The 17,640-nt window shown below is 43.0% G+C and overlaps 1 protein-coding gene across 1 annotated transcript in view; it reads right to left on the reverse strand.

Moving 5' to 3' along the window:
- Nucleotides 1–17,640, reverse strand: part of fyco1 (FYVE and coiled-coil domain autophagy adaptor 1) — a 201,563-nt gene that overhangs the window by 179,306 nt on the left and 4,617 nt on the right. Inside the window, exons 3-5 of the mRNA XM_033049213.1 lie at nucleotides 16,207–16,313; nucleotides 13,942–14,067; nucleotides 323–429 (exon numbers count right to left, since the gene is read on the reverse strand). Coding sequence (XP_032905104.1) covers nucleotides 323–429; nucleotides 13,942–14,067; nucleotides 16,207–16,313 — 340 coding nt within the window. The remainder of the gene's footprint in view (nucleotides 1–322; nucleotides 430–13,941; nucleotides 14,068–16,206; nucleotides 16,314–17,640) is intronic.

Consider the following 17,640-nt stretch of genomic DNA (forward strand, 5'->3'; position numbering starts at 1 on the left):
TTCTTTGGTATGAACAAAATGGTCAGCTCATTTAGAGGTTGCATTGGCATGCACAACTTTAATACAAGTGCTGGCAAACATCTACAGAGTAGAAAAGAAGTAAACATTAAACAGCAATGTTTAGTTTAGTTTAGAGAAACAAGCCCTTCGGCCCACGAGTCCATGCCGAACAACAAACGTACACTAGTTTTATCCTACACACTGGGGATAATTTGCAGATGCCAATTAACCTACAGATCTGCATGTCTTTGGAATATGGAAAACATTAGAAAAATCAAGATTTTGTTATACATTATAAGCAATTTAAATATCAGTCTCTTACCTGGTGACTTTAGTGTTCATCAAGCATTGCTGAATAGTATCAGCCAGGCGCTGGTGGACTAAAGAATAGCGGATAAATGCTCGTCCTTTACCAAGAGGGGTTTTTAGCTTCAAAAAGAAATTCAAAATGTATCACATACAGATACAAATTATTGTACGCTTTAATAATAATCACCATACATTCGCTGATTTTATATCCTTATAATTAGTTCTGAGTAGAATTAGTTCTAGTAGAAATTCTCAGCTGCCTGGTGAACTTAGTAACTGACAATTCAGGAGTCCAGAAAGTCAAGAGATGAAGTGACATGAAACAATGAAATTCTCACTTGCTATAATTTAACAGGATCGTAAACATTATAACACACCAAGAGATTTATGATAATACAATACAATACAATACAATACAATTCAATTTATTGTCATTTGGACCCCTTGAGGTCCAAACGAAATGTCGTTTCTGCAGCCATACATTACAAAACAAAAAGACCCGAGACACAACACAGTTTACACAAACATCCAACACATCGTTGTGATGGAAGGCAAAAAAAACTTATCTCTCCACTGCACTCTCCCCCCCATGTCAGAGTCAGAGTCAAAGTCAAAGCCCCCGGCTGGCGATGGCGATTGTCCCGCGGCCATTAAAGCCACGCCGGGTGATGCAAGGTCGCGCACCGGGTCTTGTTGTTGGAGCCCCCGGCGTGCGCTCGCAGAGTCCCGCGGCCATTCCAAGCCGCGCGGGGCGGTGCTGTAAGGCCCCGCTCAGGTGCTCTTCAACCCCGCAAATTGGGCGGGAGAAGTCGCCGTTGCGGAAGCCCCGAAAAGCGGTCTCCCAGCAGGGACCCGCGGGCTCCCGGTGATGCCGTCCACCAAACCCGCAGTTGCAGCCTCCGAATCTCCGGAGGTCGGGTGGCAGCAGCGTCCACCACCGCTCCACCTGCTCCGGTCTCGGCCAGCCCCGTGACAGTGAGTAGTCGGCAGCTCCGCAGCTGGAACCCCAGGTCGTTCCTGTTGGAGGCCGCTCCACGTTGCAGCCCCAACGACAACGGAGACCCGACAAGAAAAGGTCGGGTCTCCCGTGCAGGGGAAAGATTTTAAAGTTACCCCCTCCCCCCCACACCACCCCCACCCCCCCACACACATACCCCAACAGAAAAAATAACAAAAACTACATAAAAACGAGACAAAAAATAATAAAACAGACGGACTGCAGAGGCCGCTGCTGACGAGAGTCGCGCCGCCCACCAATCAATAATAAACTAGATTAATAACTGTAATACTAGATAATCATAATAGTGCAAAATTGAAGTCCGTAGTGCAACCAAAGACAGTACATAAAAGATCATGGCACTATGTAGTGTTCAAAAACTGGAAAGAACATGGTAATCAAGGATTTCAGGCTCCAGTACATTCCTCCCGAAGGATTGTCACATTACGTTACTTTAGACTTAGTGAGGGACTGATGTTTTTTTAACTTTTTCAAAATTTGTATTAATTTTACTTTAATCACATTTGACGAACAGGTTAATTTGGTTACTGAAAAATGTTAATCAAAAGAGCCAATTTGAAATCAGTGGATTTAACACCTGCATTCAAACTCACATCAGGATTAGATTAATTTAATTCTTCGATTGGTTCCTATAGTAAAACACTGCATATTTTTTTATGAGTCTGCAGACATTGATGCTTTATCTTTATGCTCATTTGTGACATCAATCTGAGAGTGAATACTTCATATTTGCACAGAAGACAGAAACTGTCAATTGGTTTACAAAAATGTTGGCCAATTCTAGCCTCGAGGTAAATTTTGGCTTTCAGGACTTTTTTTCTTTTCACTCATGTACAATTTACGTGTAACGTATTTATAATTCAATTTTGTATGTTGTCTGAATCTATATGCTTGTGATGTTACTACAAGCAAAATCGTCATTGTACCTGAACCTTAAATTGTGTATATGACAATAAACTCAACGACATGACCTGACCAATCAATACACTCAAACTGTAATAACCAGATCTGCAGAAACTAGAGTGAGCATGTATTCCCTGAGAAGACTCTGCACCATCTCTTGATTATTTCATGCGTCAGTTAAAGATTAAACTATAATTGCATAAACTCTTGGTAAATTGCTCTTTCAGGAACGTGGACAAAAGCTAATCTCAACATCTCATCTAAGCACCTTCTTGTTGTCTGCCATGAGAACAAATTGAAAGGAAAAATTATTTAGACGATGCTTCAAGTTTTTTTATATGCTCCCAATTATTTATTTGTCTGGATGGGAGCGGCACTGGCAAGGCTATCTTTTATTGTCCATCGCCAATTGTCCTTGATGTGTGGGTGGTGGTGTCAATGTATACAACTACAGTCCTTCTGTTGAATGTAGTCCAACAATATTATTGGGGAGGCAGATCCAGGATTTAAATCCAGCGAACGTGCAAGAATGGCAATATGTAAGTTTATAAATTATGAGACCATCCAGCCCATCAAGTCTACTCCGCCATTCAATCATGGCTGATCTATTTTTCCCTCTCAACCCCATTCTCCTGCCTTCTCCCCATAACCGTTGACACCCATACTAATCAACGTACTATCTATATTACTAAAACTCTGATCTTGACCGCTTTTGGCCCACTGTGCTGCGATTTCCGACAGAACGCCGCCACCTACGGCCGTCATTTTTGGCCACCTCGCTCAGAGCCCCTCTCCGCCTTACGGGTGCGGAGGATTTTTCCCATCGATGACAAATCTGAGATATATTAATGTTCTTAAAAAATTCGCCATTCTCTCTGCTGCCCCTGTTGGAGGGAGGGGGAGGGACTATAAAACCAGGAAGTGGTGTGCCTCACTCAGTCTCTGCAAGATAGATGAAGCCAACGCTCAGGTCTCTCTGAGCTCTGAATAACACTGGACAAATGTCTACACAACTGTGAGTCCCCTTAATGTGGTTTGAAAATGAAAATATGATTTGTTTGAAATAAAAAGGCACTGCCTGCAAATGGTTGTTTTGGGTGCTTTGCCTTGAAGTCGAAAGGCACGACTTACTGCAAATGGTGGCATGGGTGCTTTGACTTGAAGTTGAAAGGCACTACTTACTGCAAATGGTGGCTTGGGAGCTTTGGTTTAAAGTTGAAAGGCACTACTTACTGCAAATGGTGGCTTGGCAGCTTTGGCTTGAAGTTGAAAGGCACTACTTGCTGCAAATGGTGGCTTTGGTGCTTTGGCTAGTAGTTGAAAGGCACCACTTACTGCAAATGGTGGCGTGGGAGCTTTGGCTTGAAGTTGAAAGGCACTACTTACTGCAAATGGTGGCTTGGGTGTTTTGCTTGAAGTTGAAAGGCACTACTTACTGCACATGGTGGCTTGGTTGCTTTGGCTTGAAGTTGAAAGGCACTAACTGCAAATGGTGGCTTGGGTGATTTAGCTTGAAGTTGAAAGGCACTTCTTACTGCAAGTGGTGGCTTGGGTGCTTTGGCTTGAAGTTGAAAGGCACTACTTACGGCAAATTGTGGCATGGAATTGAAAGGCACTACTTACTGCAAATGGTGGCTTGGGTACTTTGGCTTGAAGTTGAAAGGCACTACTTACTGCAAATGGTGGCTTGGGTGCTTTGGCTTGAAGTTGAAAGGCACTACTTACTGCAAATGGTGGTTTGGGTGCTTTGGCTTGAGAGTTGAAAGGCACTACTTACTGCAAATTGTGGCTTGGGTGCTTTGCTTGAAGATGAAAGGCACTACTTACCGCAAATGGTGGCTTGGGTGCTTTGGCTTGAAGTTGAAAGGCACTACTTACTGCAAATGGTGGCTTGGGTGCTTTGGCTTGGTTGAAAGGCACTACTTACTGCAAATGGTGGCTTGAAGTTGAAAGGCACTACTTACTGCAAATGGCAGCTTGAGTGCTTTGGCTTGAAGTTAAAAGGCACTACTGCAAATGCACGTACTTCCTGTTTGCACTGTATATTGATTTTAGAGAAAACGCTACCACTTACGGCTGTGATTTTTGACCATCTTACTCAGTCCCCCTCCGCTGAGCAGGTGCAGAGAATTCTTCCGATCAATTAAAAATAAAGTGTTATTAGTGTTAAAAAATGTTGAGAATCTCTCTCCTGTCAATCACGCCATGAAAGCCACACCTTTTCCGGTGGGAGGGGGTGGGGTTATAAAACCCGGAAGTGTGGGTGTGGCTCAGTCTCTGCATGATGGGGGAGGGAGAGGTCACGACTCTGTCTGAGCTGTGAATCAACTGAACACACTGAATGTCTACTCAACTGTGAGTTTGGTGTTTTGTGTGGTTTTATGGTGGTTTCACACTGCATGAAATGGTATGAAGCTGCATTTGAATTTGGTGGCCTTGCACCCTGCTTGAAGTGGAATGAAACTGCACTTGAATTTGGCAGCCTTGGATCCTGCTTGAAGTGGTATGAAACTGCCTGAATTTGGTGGCCTTGCACCCTGCTCAAAGTGGTATGAAACTGCACTTGAATTTGGTGGCCTTGGATCCAGCTTGAAGTATGAAACTGCACGAATTCGGTGGCCTTGCACCCTGCTTGAAGTGGTTGGAAACTGCACTTGAATTCGGTGGCCTTGCACCCTGCTTGAAGTGGTAGGAAGCTGCATTTGAATTCAGTGGCCTTGCACCCTGCTTGAAGTGATATGAAACTGCACTTGAATTCGGTGGCCTTGCACCCTGCTCATAGTGGTAAGAAACTGCACTTGAATTTGGTGGCCTTGCACCCTGCTTGAAATGGTAGGAACGTGGATTTGAATTTGGTGGCCTTGCACCCTGTTTGAAATGGAATTTCAAGGAATAGTCATGAGTCAACTGCCAGCCCACCAGCCGTGAGTGAGCTGCCAGCAGATCAGGCTTGAGGGACTGAGCTGCCACCCCAAGAACCCATACCAGCACTCCAGAAAGCCCCCCCACTGGCCACCAATATTGGAATTGGTGGAGAGGTGGAATATTGCGTCGGGGGACCAGCCCTCCAGTGTGAACATGGGACCCAACGGGTCCCACTTAGTCTAGTACTTACTATATTTTCCAAGTCAGGACAGAAAGGGTGGTTTTGTAACCAAGTTCCCATTGCATCTGTCCATTTAGATGGTAGAGTGTACAACTGTAACATACAGTCGCAACTTCTATACTCAATTGCCCTGACTGATGAAGGTCAGCATGCCAAAAGCCACCTTTACCATCCTATCCATTCCTTTACTTGTACTCTTAGATCCCTCTGTTCAATAACACTCTCCAGGCATCTACCTTTCTTTGTAAAGGTCCTGTTTTGGTTTGACTTTCCAAAATGCAACTCCACACACTTATCTGAATTAAACTCCATTTGCAATTCCTCAGCCCCTTGCCCCATTGATCAAATTCTGCTGTAAGTGGGCAGGCTGAGTTAAAAGCGTGGCTGTGATACTTTCCATTCTAGTCTTGTTTTTAGTAAACATGGTTGATGAAGCACGTGTCTCTATGGCTGCTCCCTCACCTCCATCAGGGACCCCAGCAATCCTTTCAGGTGAGACTGAGGTTCACATGCATTTCCTCTAACATGCATTTCCTCTCACATGCGTTTCCACTGCATTAGGTGTACCCGAGGTGGTCTCCTTTACATCAGCGAGACCAAGCATAGACTTGGCGACCGTTTTGCCGGACACTTTTGCTCGGTCCACCAAGGACTGGATCCACTGATTGCTAATCATTTTAACTCCCTTTCCCATTCCCATTCCCATACTGACCTTTCTGTCCTGGGCCTCCTTCTTTGCCACTCGGTGGCCTACTAGATCTCCCGGTTGCTAACCATTTTCACTCCTCTTCCCATTCTGACCTTTTTATCCCCGGTCTCCTCCATTGCCAGAGTGAGACCACACACGAACTAGAGGAACAGCACCTCATATTCCACTTGGGTAGCATACAACCCAAGTGATGGTCAAAACGGCCACTGAGTCTCCGCTTGGTCTGGCCTTTGTACAGGAGGCCACAACCATGGAGAGGTGACTTTTTCCAGGTCGCCTCCCCCGTGGCCTAACATCAAGGATCGGCGCGGCCTTTCCCGGAGACGTGCCCGGGGCTTCAGCGGCGGGCGCAGCGTGGACTCTCGGCGTGGAGCAGGTGAGCCCTCGCTGGGGCTCGCTGGAGGGGAGCGCTCCGTTTCGCTGGCCCGCGGCAGCCTGAAGCCGCGCACGGTCTGCACAGCTCCAGCTGGCGCGGCGTCTACAGCCCGGGATCCCTCGCGGGGGACCTGGGAGAAGAAGGAGCTTCCACCGCTGGCCAGCGGCCAACTTCTACCGCGGACCCGGCGTGGACTTAACATCACCCCTGGAGGGGAGCTTCTACCGCCGGCCCTGCGGTCTGCGGTGCTTCTGGCTGTGGCGGGGACTTTAAATCTCGACCGCCGGCCTGCGGCCTACACCAACCTAAAGCCGCGGCCTCCGGTGAGGAAGAGCCGATCCTGGACTGACTCTGGACTCTGGTCCCGACTGGCCAATTTTTGTGCCTTCCACCACAGTGATGAATGCTGTGATGGATGTTTGTGTTAAATTTTTTTATTGTGTATTGTGTGTTCTTTATCATTGTACCGCTGCTGACAAATTCATTTCACTTGCACTTTATGTGCAATGTGACGAATAAAACCGTATTGTATTGTATTGTATTGTATTGTATTGTATCGGGAATACCGGATGCAATAGGTAAAGTTTAGGGGAAGTGTACGTGAACCTCTGTCTCACCTGGAAGGATTGCTGGGGTCCCTGAGGGAGCAGGCATGGAGACACGTGTTTCATCTCCTGCAGTTGCAGGGGAAAGTACCAGAAGAAGGGGTGGTTTTTAGTGGGAAGGGAGGAGTGCACATTGAAGTTGCGGAGGGAACAGTCTGTCTGGAAAGCAGAAAGGGATGGGGATGGGAAGTTACAACTGGTGGCCGGATCATGTTAGAGGGGACAGAAATGTCAGAGGATGACGTGTTGGATGCGGAGGCTGGTGGACTGAAAGGCGAGGAGAGCGGGCACAATATCCATGCTCCAATGTGGGGGACGGGGAGCAACGGCAGATCTACGGGACAAAGGGGAAACACAGACAAGGGATCTCCATTTACCACAAATAGAGGACATCCCAGATGTCCTGGATTGGAAAACCTCATTGTGGATGCAGATGCAGGGGAGACAATGAAATTGAGAGTAGGGAATAGCGTCTTTGCAAGAGGGAGTCACAGTTACCCTCCCTTTCCCCCCCCCCCCCCCCTTTCCTCATGCTCCATCCACCTGGACTCACACCTGTTTCTCCCATTTTTCCTTCCCTTTCACCCATATTGCTTCCTTTGTCTTCACAATTTGCATATTTTCTATTCCTAGCTTACGTCTTTTTGTCTTTTCACCTCTGGTCTTTGTCCGAACTCTGCCTATCAAAACCCCCTTCAACTGTGTACACCTATCACTCACCAGTCTTTCAAGAAGGAACTGCAGATGCTGGAAAATCGAAGGTACACAAAAATGCTGAAGAAGGGTTTCGGCCCGAAACGTTACCTATTTCCTTCGCTCCATAGATGCTGCTGCACCCGCTGAGTTTCTCCAGCATTTTTGTGTACTCACCAGTCTTTGTCCTGCCTCTCCTCTCTTCCAGTTTTCTCCCCACCGCAATTAGTCTGAAGAAGGGTTCCAAGCCAAAACGTTACCATGTCCTCCAGAAATACTGCCCGATCTGCTGAGTTACTCTAGCACTTAGGGGTGTTTAAAAAAAGAATAAAACCTTCTTTTGTGTATTACTCCAACTCTATTTAGAATGTGGGACACTATAGCATAGGAATGGGCCCTTCAGCCCAGTGTTTGTGCCAAACATGATACCTAGCTGAAATGGTCACAACTGCTGGTACATGATCCATATCCCTCTATCCCCTGCATTTCCATGTGCCTATCCTAAAGCTTCACTTAAACACCACTATCGTATCTATTGTATATTTAATTCTCATTGACCAGTTTTACCAGGGTTCTTTGATATCCCACTCAATCAAATCCTGCCTTAAGTTTCAAGGGCAGTCATTCTCACCTTATCATAATTTTTTTGTTCATGTTTGGAGATGAAATACGGAATCCAGTTTTCTGGGCAAAACCTAATCTGATCGTCAATCAGTATGTTTAAGAAGGAACTGCAGACGCTAGAAAAATCAAAGATAGATAAAAATGCTGGAGAAACTCAGCGGGTGAGGCAGCATCTATGGAGCGAAGGAATAGGTGACGTTTCGGTTTCTGAAGAAGGGTCTCGACCCGAAACGGCACCTATTCCATCAATCAGTATGTTATCTGTTAGCAAGTACCATCTGATAAACAATGTTATTAACACTTCAATCACATTGCTGGTGATTGAGATTTGACTGATTGAGTAGCAATTAGCCAGATTTGTTCTCTGTTTTGCGAGTTAGGCATAGTTTATTTTGGTTCAGATTAGTTTGGGGATAAAGCAGGGAAACAGGTCCTTCAGCCCACCAAATCCACAATGAGCACTGATCACCCGTTCACAGAACAGCTCTCTCATTTTCCCATCCACTCACTACCTGCAGATTAGGTGTGATTTTACAGAGGCCAAACAGCCTACAAACCTGCATGTCTTTAAAGATGTGGGAGGAAATCAGAGCACCTGGATGAAGCCCATGCAATCACAGGGATAATGTGCAAAATCTACACAGACATCACCCAAGGATCAAACCCGGGTCTCTGGCACTGTGATGCAGCAGCTCTACCAGCTGCACCACAAGGTGGATGAAATACTGAAACAGCCGAACATGAGGCATGGTAGGTTCTTAGTACTAAAACAAGGATGGAGTGAATTGAATAGTTGAAGATTGGGTACTGTGATTGAGGGGATCTTAGGAGAAATCCCAGAAACATAGAAACATAGAAATTAGGTGCAGGAGTAGGCCATTCGGCCCTTCGAACCTGCACCGCCATTCAATATGATCATGGCTGATCATCCAACTCGGTATCCTGTACCTGCCTTCTCTCCATACCCCCTGATCCCTTTAGCCACAAGGGCCACATCTAACTCCCTCTTAAATATAGCCAATGAACTGGCCTCAACTACCTTCTGTGGCAGAGAATTCCAGAGATTCACCATTCTCTGTGTGAAAAGGATTATCAACTTTGCACTTCTAACTGAACATAGTTGTAAATGATTTTGCCTTGTTCTTTGCAATCGCATGCGACCTAATCAAGTTTAGGATGAGGTTGTTCTTGGAACTTCATATGCTTGTTAAATGATAATTTGTTACACCTATTCATGATGAAATACAAGGATGTAGGACTTGGAGCTGATCTAGGATTATTTAGCTTAGTTTAGTTGGCACCTCCAGTTTGAAGTAAAGCTGCTGGATGCTGCCAGCATCCTCTACTCCAATGATAATCCAGATGCTTGAATAGTTGGGGTTAAGCAACCACAGTTTTAATAGTATCAAAAATCTTTTCTGATTTTTGTTTTGTGCGATTTCAATTCTCATTCCAAGCATGGCATAAATCTGATTAAAATGTGATACATTATTGATAAAGAAGGGTCTCAACCTGAAACGTCACCCATTCCTTCTCTCCAGAGATGCAGCCTGTCCCACTGAGTTACTCCAACATTTTGTGTCTACCTTCGATTTAAACCAGCATCTGCAGTTCTTTCCTACACATCCTATGCATAATTGATTGTTTAATTAAAACTTTCCATGACAAATATGAGATGGGAAAATGTACACTCAAATCATTTAGAACCAGGTTCTTTGTTCTGAAGCTGTTTTGTTGAACTCACAGACAACGTCAGTGAAAGAAAACCAACAAGAAAATCTAATCAATAGGATTACATTCAATGCTGAGCCCATTTCAGAACCGGTTATGAAGCTGTAACTTTTGCGTACATGAATATCAGCAAAAGCATGAACAAGAAAGTCCACTAACTCTTTAAAAGAAACAGTATTAAGGACAGCCTTCATCACTGTCTAACAACTGGCAGATGACCTGCATAGATATCCCAATAACATCAGGTTAACGAGATTTCAGATGATGGAACGGCATCACAAGGTAGCATGCATCAAGTTTACCTTGTCTATATCAGTTTCCACATGAAGCACTATGCTTAGAGGTTTGCAATATTTTATTGACCATCATACACATTAACCTCCCTCCACTCCCAGAACATTTTTTCCAGTTTAATTGAGCTGTTTCAGGATGTATCGCCACCAAAACCAATTAACAATTAACAATCAATCCTTTATTTTGATATACAATATTTGCCATTCCCCATTCATGTGTTAAGGCTAAATGGACAAACATTGGAACTTCTCTAAACATCAGTAACATCAACTGTAAAGGTTGGATCTTCTCATTGAAAGTGGCTCCATGTAAGTAAAACCTCCCGGATTCCTTGAGTCTGCCTCAGAACTTTGGGTTACAAGTTAGATATAAATCCTGGGTTTATAATAATACTAGACTAATAGGCTGTGGGCCGAGCATCAAAAATGTGTCTAGAAATGGGATTTCGTGATCCAAGTCACCAAATTACATGAAATGTTCACATATTGTGTAAAAAAAATTATATAAATCACCCCTGAAACTCGATATGAAGAAGAATTGCACATTTTTATTAAATTAGAGAAAAACCGGAAAAATTTAGGGTAATTTTTAGTCCAATCAAAGCACGTTTAACATTGAGTTGTCTGCCAGTTGGCCAATCACGCGCTTTGCTTCAGGCTAGCACACAAAATGGCTGAGGGGGCTTCACAGATGCCTGTTTTACTGGAGATTCCGATTTGTTGTTCTGTGGAATAAATGTCGTGGAAACTTGCAGCGGGTAATTGTATTTAGTGGGAAAAGCATTAAAAAGGCTGAAGAAAGTGCTGCGAAGTGGATTAAAGTGCAAGAAAGCCTTGAAAGCAAAGTCCCTGCTGAGGTCCTGGAACACAAAGATTTAGACAGCCAGGGACCAACTCTAACTAAAAGGTACGATCTAAAGTCTGAATTTATGAAAATCTATCTGTATGGACTAAAAAATTCCCGATATGTTTCCATTTTTCCTCTAATTTAATAAAAATGTGCAAGTCTTCTTCATATCGAGTTTCAGGGGTGATTTATATATATTTTTTTACACAATATGTGAACATTTCATGTAGTTTGGTGACTTGGGTCACGAAACTGCAGAATAAAGCTCCTCGGCCCACAGCCTATAAGTGGGCCCTGTTGGGTCCCAGTCACACGGGAGGCCTGGTCCCCCAACGCAACCCATTCCCCAACGCAATATTCCACCACTCACCCATAGCCCCTAACTGTGCAGGCAGGGTGACTTAGACAAGTTGGGTGAGTGGGCAGATGCATGGCAGATGCAGTTTAATGTGGATAAATGTGAGGTTATCCACTTTGGTGGCAAAAACAGGAAGGCAGATTATTATTAGCTAAATGGTGTCAAGTTGCAAAAAGGGGAAGTACAACAGGATCTGGGGTGTCCTTGTTCATCAGTCAATGAAAGTAAGCATGCAGGTACAGCAGGCAGTGCAGAACACGAATGGCATGTTGGCCTTCATAACAAGAGGAGTTGAGTGTAGGAGCAAAGAGATCCTTCTGCAGTTGTACAGGGCCGTAGTGAGCACATCCAGAGTATTGTGTGCAGTTTTGGTCCACTAATTTGAGAAAGGACATTCTTGCTATTGTGGGAGTGCAGCATAGGTTAATTCCCGGGATGGCGGGACTGTCATATGCTGAGAGAATGGAGGGGCTGGGCTTGTATAGAAGGATGAGAGGGTATCTTATTGAAACATATAAGATTATTAAGGGTTTGGACACGCCAGAGGCAGGAAACATGTTCCCAATGTTGGGGAAGTCCAGAACCAGGGGCCACAGTTTAAGAATAAGGGGTAAGCCATTTAGAACAGAGATTAGGAAACACTTTTTCACACAGAGTAGTGAATCTGTGGAATTCTCGGCCTCAGAGGGCGGTGGAGGCCAGTTCTCTGGTTACTTTCAAGAGAGAGCTAGATAGGGCTCTTAAAGATAGCGGAGTCGGGGATTATGGGGAGAAGGCAGGAACGGGGTACTGATTGTGGATGATCAGCCATGATCACATTGAAAGGCGGTGCTGGTTCAACGGGCTGAATTGCCTACTCCTACACCTATTGTCTATTGCCATTTTTATACATTTTGTTTTCACCATGTAAAAATTGCAACAGTGTTTATACATAGTCCCCCCATTTCAGGGCACCATAATGTTCGTGACACATGGCTTCACAGGCATTTATAATTGCTCAGGTGTGTTTAATTGCCTCCTTAATGCAGGTATAAGAGAGCTCTCAGCACCTAGTCTTTCCTCCAGTCTTTCCATCACCTTTGGAAACTTTTATTGCTGTTTATCAACATGAAGACTAAAGTTGTGCCAATGAAAGTCAAGTAAGTCATTATGAGACTGAGACACGAGAATAAAACTATTAGAGACATCAGCCAAGCCTTAGGCTTACCAAAATCAGCTCTTTAGAACATCATTAAGAAGAAAGAGAGCACTGGTGAGCTTTCTAATCGCAAAGGGACTGGCAGGCCAAGGAAGACCTCCGCAGCTGATGACAGAAGAATTCTCTCTATAATAAAGGAAATCTATAATATCAGAAACACTCTTCAGGAGTCAGGTGTGGATTTGTCAATGACCACTGTCCACAGAAGACTTCATGAATAGGAATACAGAGGCTACACTGCAAGATGCAAACTACTACTAGCCACAAAAATAGGATGGTCAGGTTACAGTTTGCCAAGAAGTACTTAAAAGAGCAACCACAGTTCTAGAAAAAGGACTGGAGGAGAGAAGGAACTGCCCAAGATCCAAAGCATAACACCACCTGTGAAACACTGTGGTGGGGATGTTATGGCCTGGGCATGTATGGCTGTTGAAGGTATTGGTTCACATATCCTCATTGATGATACAACTGCTGACGGTAGTAGCATAATGAATTCTAAAGTGTATAGACACATCCTATCTGCTCAAGTTCAAACAATGCCTCAAAACCCATTGGCCGGCGGTTCATTCTACAGCAAGACAATGATCCCAAACATACTACTGCAGCAACAAAAGGGGTTTTCAAAGCTAAAAAATGATAAATTCTTGAGTGGCCAAGTCAATCACCCAATCTGAACACCTGATCTGAACCCAATTGAGCATGCCTTTTATATGCTGAAGTGAAAACTGAAGGGAACTAGCCCCCAAAACAAGCATAAGCTAAAGATGGCTGCAATACAGGCCTGGTAGAGCATCACCAGAGAAGACACCCAGCAACTGGTGATGTCCATGAATCACAGACTTCAAGCAGTCATTGCATGCAAAGGATATGCAACAAAATACTAAACATGATTATTTTCATTTACATGACAATGCTGCGTCCCAAACATTATGGTGCCCTGAAATAAGAGGACTATGTATATACACTGTGGTAATTCTACATGGTGAACCCAAAATGTACAAAAATACCCTTTATTAAAATCTGACAGTGATTTTTTTTCTATTACAAATCTCAAAGTACCGAGGCAAATAAATAAATGATGGGTCTTTGTCTCAATCATTATGGAGCGCACGGTATCATAAATAAGCACAGTACTGATGAGTGATTGGATGTTCTCTTTAGACATTCTTACCTCCGGGATAGTCCTCACAAAACGAATTCCATCATTTGCTCCTTTCACCTTAGCTAAGCAACTGCAGAAAAAATCCCAGTAGTCTCTCTTGGTGCCAAGAAATGAAGTTTTTTCCTTCTGGTCAAACTTTTAATGCAAAATATGAACAAAAAAACTGTTGGAACAAACTTTGCAATTGCACATAAACCACAGAAAATACAATTTAAAATACAGTTTAAAAGGTAGCAAACACAAGAGTATCAAATATAGTCATTTATCAAGCCATGACATGTTAGCAATCATGGCCACATCCCACCCCCTATTCCAGATTTATGATTTAATCATAATCATACCCATCTATTAAAATCGTTTTACTGCAATAATTTTAACCTGTCCAGTTTTTGTTTTCAATTTAAGTACCATTCACATTTAATTAGACTGTAATTTAGTTCAACTTCCAATGTGTGAAATACCTTTCACTTACTTTTTACCTATCTTGCCCAGAGCTTCCAGGTCTACTAGCACAATTTGGAACATTGACTGCTTCATTAAGGCATGTAAATTATTGCAAAACTCTGATAATCAGGTATCTAACTGTTTGGAAATTCAAACAGTTCATAATTTTACTCAAGTGTTCTATTTCCCTAGATCCCTTTAAACTCACCGAGGTCACGTTTCCGTGCCACTTTTAAGTTTGGAAAATCGGTATTAGTTTATTATTATCACATAAACCAAGATTAGGTGTTATCCAGGTAAATTATCCATGCAAGACTACAATCAAGCCTTGCAGAATATACCATTATAGCTACAGAGGAAGTGCAGATCAAAGAAAGAGTACAAGGGCTGCATCAAGATGGATTGGGGGATTGAGAATATAAGATGTCCGTTCAAGAGTGATACCAGTAGACAAGAAGCTGTCCTTGAATCTGGTAGTACATGCATTCAAGCTATTGTATCTTCTGCCCCACAGGAGTGAAGAGGGATTAACCTTCAGCCCAACATATCCATGCCATCCAAAGTGCCTACATGCAATAGTCCCATTTGTCCAACTTTTAGTCCAAATTGCTCTCTATCTTTCCAACCCCTTTAAACCGTCCCTGTCCATATACCTTCCCAATTTAAATCATTCTCCTTTCACCTTAAATCTTTGTTTCTACTTTAAGACTTTCCTGGAAGAAAAAGACTAACCATTTACCTTATCTATACCCGATCATTTTATGAGCTCTTTAAGGGGCACGAGAGTGGTGCAGCAGAGCTGCTGCCTCCGTGCCAGAAACCCTGCTATGATCCTGACATTGTCTGCTGTACGTGTGAAGCTAGCATAGGTTTGAATTTCTGGAAGTGACATAAAATGACCCAGAAATGGCCATTATCACATTTAATCCAGAGGAGAAAAAAAAAGATTTTCAATTGCATTATGCTGAAAATAAACAGTATTATACAATTGCATTTCTTAGCAACTTTTTTCAATATTTCATCATTTTTCAATACTACATCATTCATTGGAGCTAATTCAAATCTATTACCACACCGTCCATTTAACATATCCACCAAAGGACAACTCATAAATAAATTCCCGTAAACCTCTGATTTCCCGTTTTTGCTTTTAATTTCATTTACGCAGTGGCTCTGATTATCCAAACTCTTAACCACAAAATCTTTTCAGACATCTCTTTATTACAAAAAATTTTACCCGATGTACCTTTTCTCAAAAAATTATAAAAAACTGAATAACCAGTTTACCTTGAATAAGCAGCAATGTGAAATTAGTTAAATAGAAAACGTTCGCAAAAACTTAATATACACTTAATTCCTGGATGATAGGTTGATGTCAACCAACCCTATAACCATGATGTGGGTCATAGTTGTACAGCATGGAAACAGGCCCTTCAGTCAATATACCCAGGGCAACCAACATGCCGCATCTACACTAGTCTCACCCGCCTGTGTTTGGCCCATATCCTTCGAAACCTATCCTATCCACATACCTGCCCAAATGTTTATTAAACATTGTGATAGTATCTGCCTCAACTACCTCATCTGGCAGCTCGTTCCATATACCCACTTCATTTTGTGTAAAAAAAAAAGTTACCCCTCAAGTTTCTATTAAATCTTTCCCCCCCCCCCCTCACCTTAAACCCTATCTTCTTGTTTCCCCTATTCTGGGTAAAAGACTGTGTATGGGAGTATCTAGTGCACTGGAAGCCGAGAAAATAAAATAATTACTGATATAATTACTATAACTTAACCTGCTGATGGAAAATTTGTTTTTCAGGGTCCTCTTACCTGAAGGAGATATTCCAGTTTTAAGCAGCATTTATGCAGATTTGTGCTATCATCAGATATTGGCTCGCCATTTTCCTTATACTCTCGATTCAGTTCTGCAATTGCATCTACAAAAGTAATATTACACATGATCTCAATTTTTCATACATGAAAATACTCATATTAGTGAAGTGAGCAGAATTCATCATTCCATCAATTATAATCATAATAACTTACCCATGGCTGTCTTCATTTTATTTGCATTATATCCTTTTCACCAAATGCAAAATCCCTTCTTGTCTTCTGGAGAGTGCCTCATTTCTATCACCAAATGTCAATTGTTGTCCCATTTGAAGATAACCAATATTTCACAAGGTTTTTTGTCATGAATGTATACTAGTCTGGTACAATTTAGGACTGAATGCTCTGAAGTGGTTTGCATGTTAATTTCATCGATCAGTTTATTTACATATTGGTGGTCAGCATTTGCAGATTTCCTTCACACCAGAGGCCATACAGCCTTCAAGTCTACAAAGACTTGTTCGCAAAGTTACCCCAATAATCCCATTCCTCCAATTATTTCCTCGTAACCTATCCTCTCACACATGTTCATTATCAGCTCACTATTTTTCCTATCATCCACCTACACCATAGGCAATTTACAGCAGACAATTAGTTTAATAAGCAGCTCGCCTTTAGGATCCACAAAGTCAGAGAACATGCAAATTCCACATAGGCAATGCCGGAGGTCAGGATTAAACTCATCATCCGTTTTGAGAGAGCTGTAATACATGTAGTGTCACATTTGGAAACAGAGCTAAAGTGCTGAGAAGCCTAAACATTCATGTGCTGTTTTGACATCCACGCAGGACACTTGTGAAAACTATGTAAAACAGAAGCTTCCATTTCCTACTCTGTTGTTACAACCTCAAGGGAGTAATGATTTGCTACTGCCTTGTATGCTACTGTTCTTGATAGCACAAGAAGAGCAGCAAAGGGACTGGGAATGTAGAGAGGCTGTAGCAAGGTGGTGACAGGTGGAGAAAGAGATTGAAGGTTACCATTCATCAAATTTCCTTGCAGCTCATGAGCTACACACTGGATAATTATCCAGTTTTCCACACAACGGCAATCGGAAACAAATAGAAAAGTACAGAGCTGGGACAGGACTGACTGCCCTCAAATTCTGTGCCGAGCATGATGCCACGATAAACTAATCTCTGCCTGCATATGACCCATATCCCTAAATTAATTGCATAGACATGTGCCTATCTAAAAGCCTCAAACACCGTTATTGTATCTGCCCCTTCACCACCCCTGGCAACGAGTTCCAGACACTAAGCATCCTCTGTATAAAAAACTTGCCCTGCACGTGTGCCTTTAAACTTTGCCTCCTTTACCTTAAAACTAAGTGCTCTAGTCTTCTACATTTCCACCCTGGGTAAAAGGTTCTAA

This window comes from Amblyraja radiata, chromosome 2 (assembly GCF_010909765.2).
Source record: "Amblyraja radiata isolate CabotCenter1 chromosome 2, sAmbRad1.1.pri, whole genome shotgun sequence".
NCBI classification, from domain to species: Eukaryota; Metazoa; Chordata; class Chondrichthyes; order Rajiformes; family Rajidae; genus Amblyraja; species Amblyraja radiata.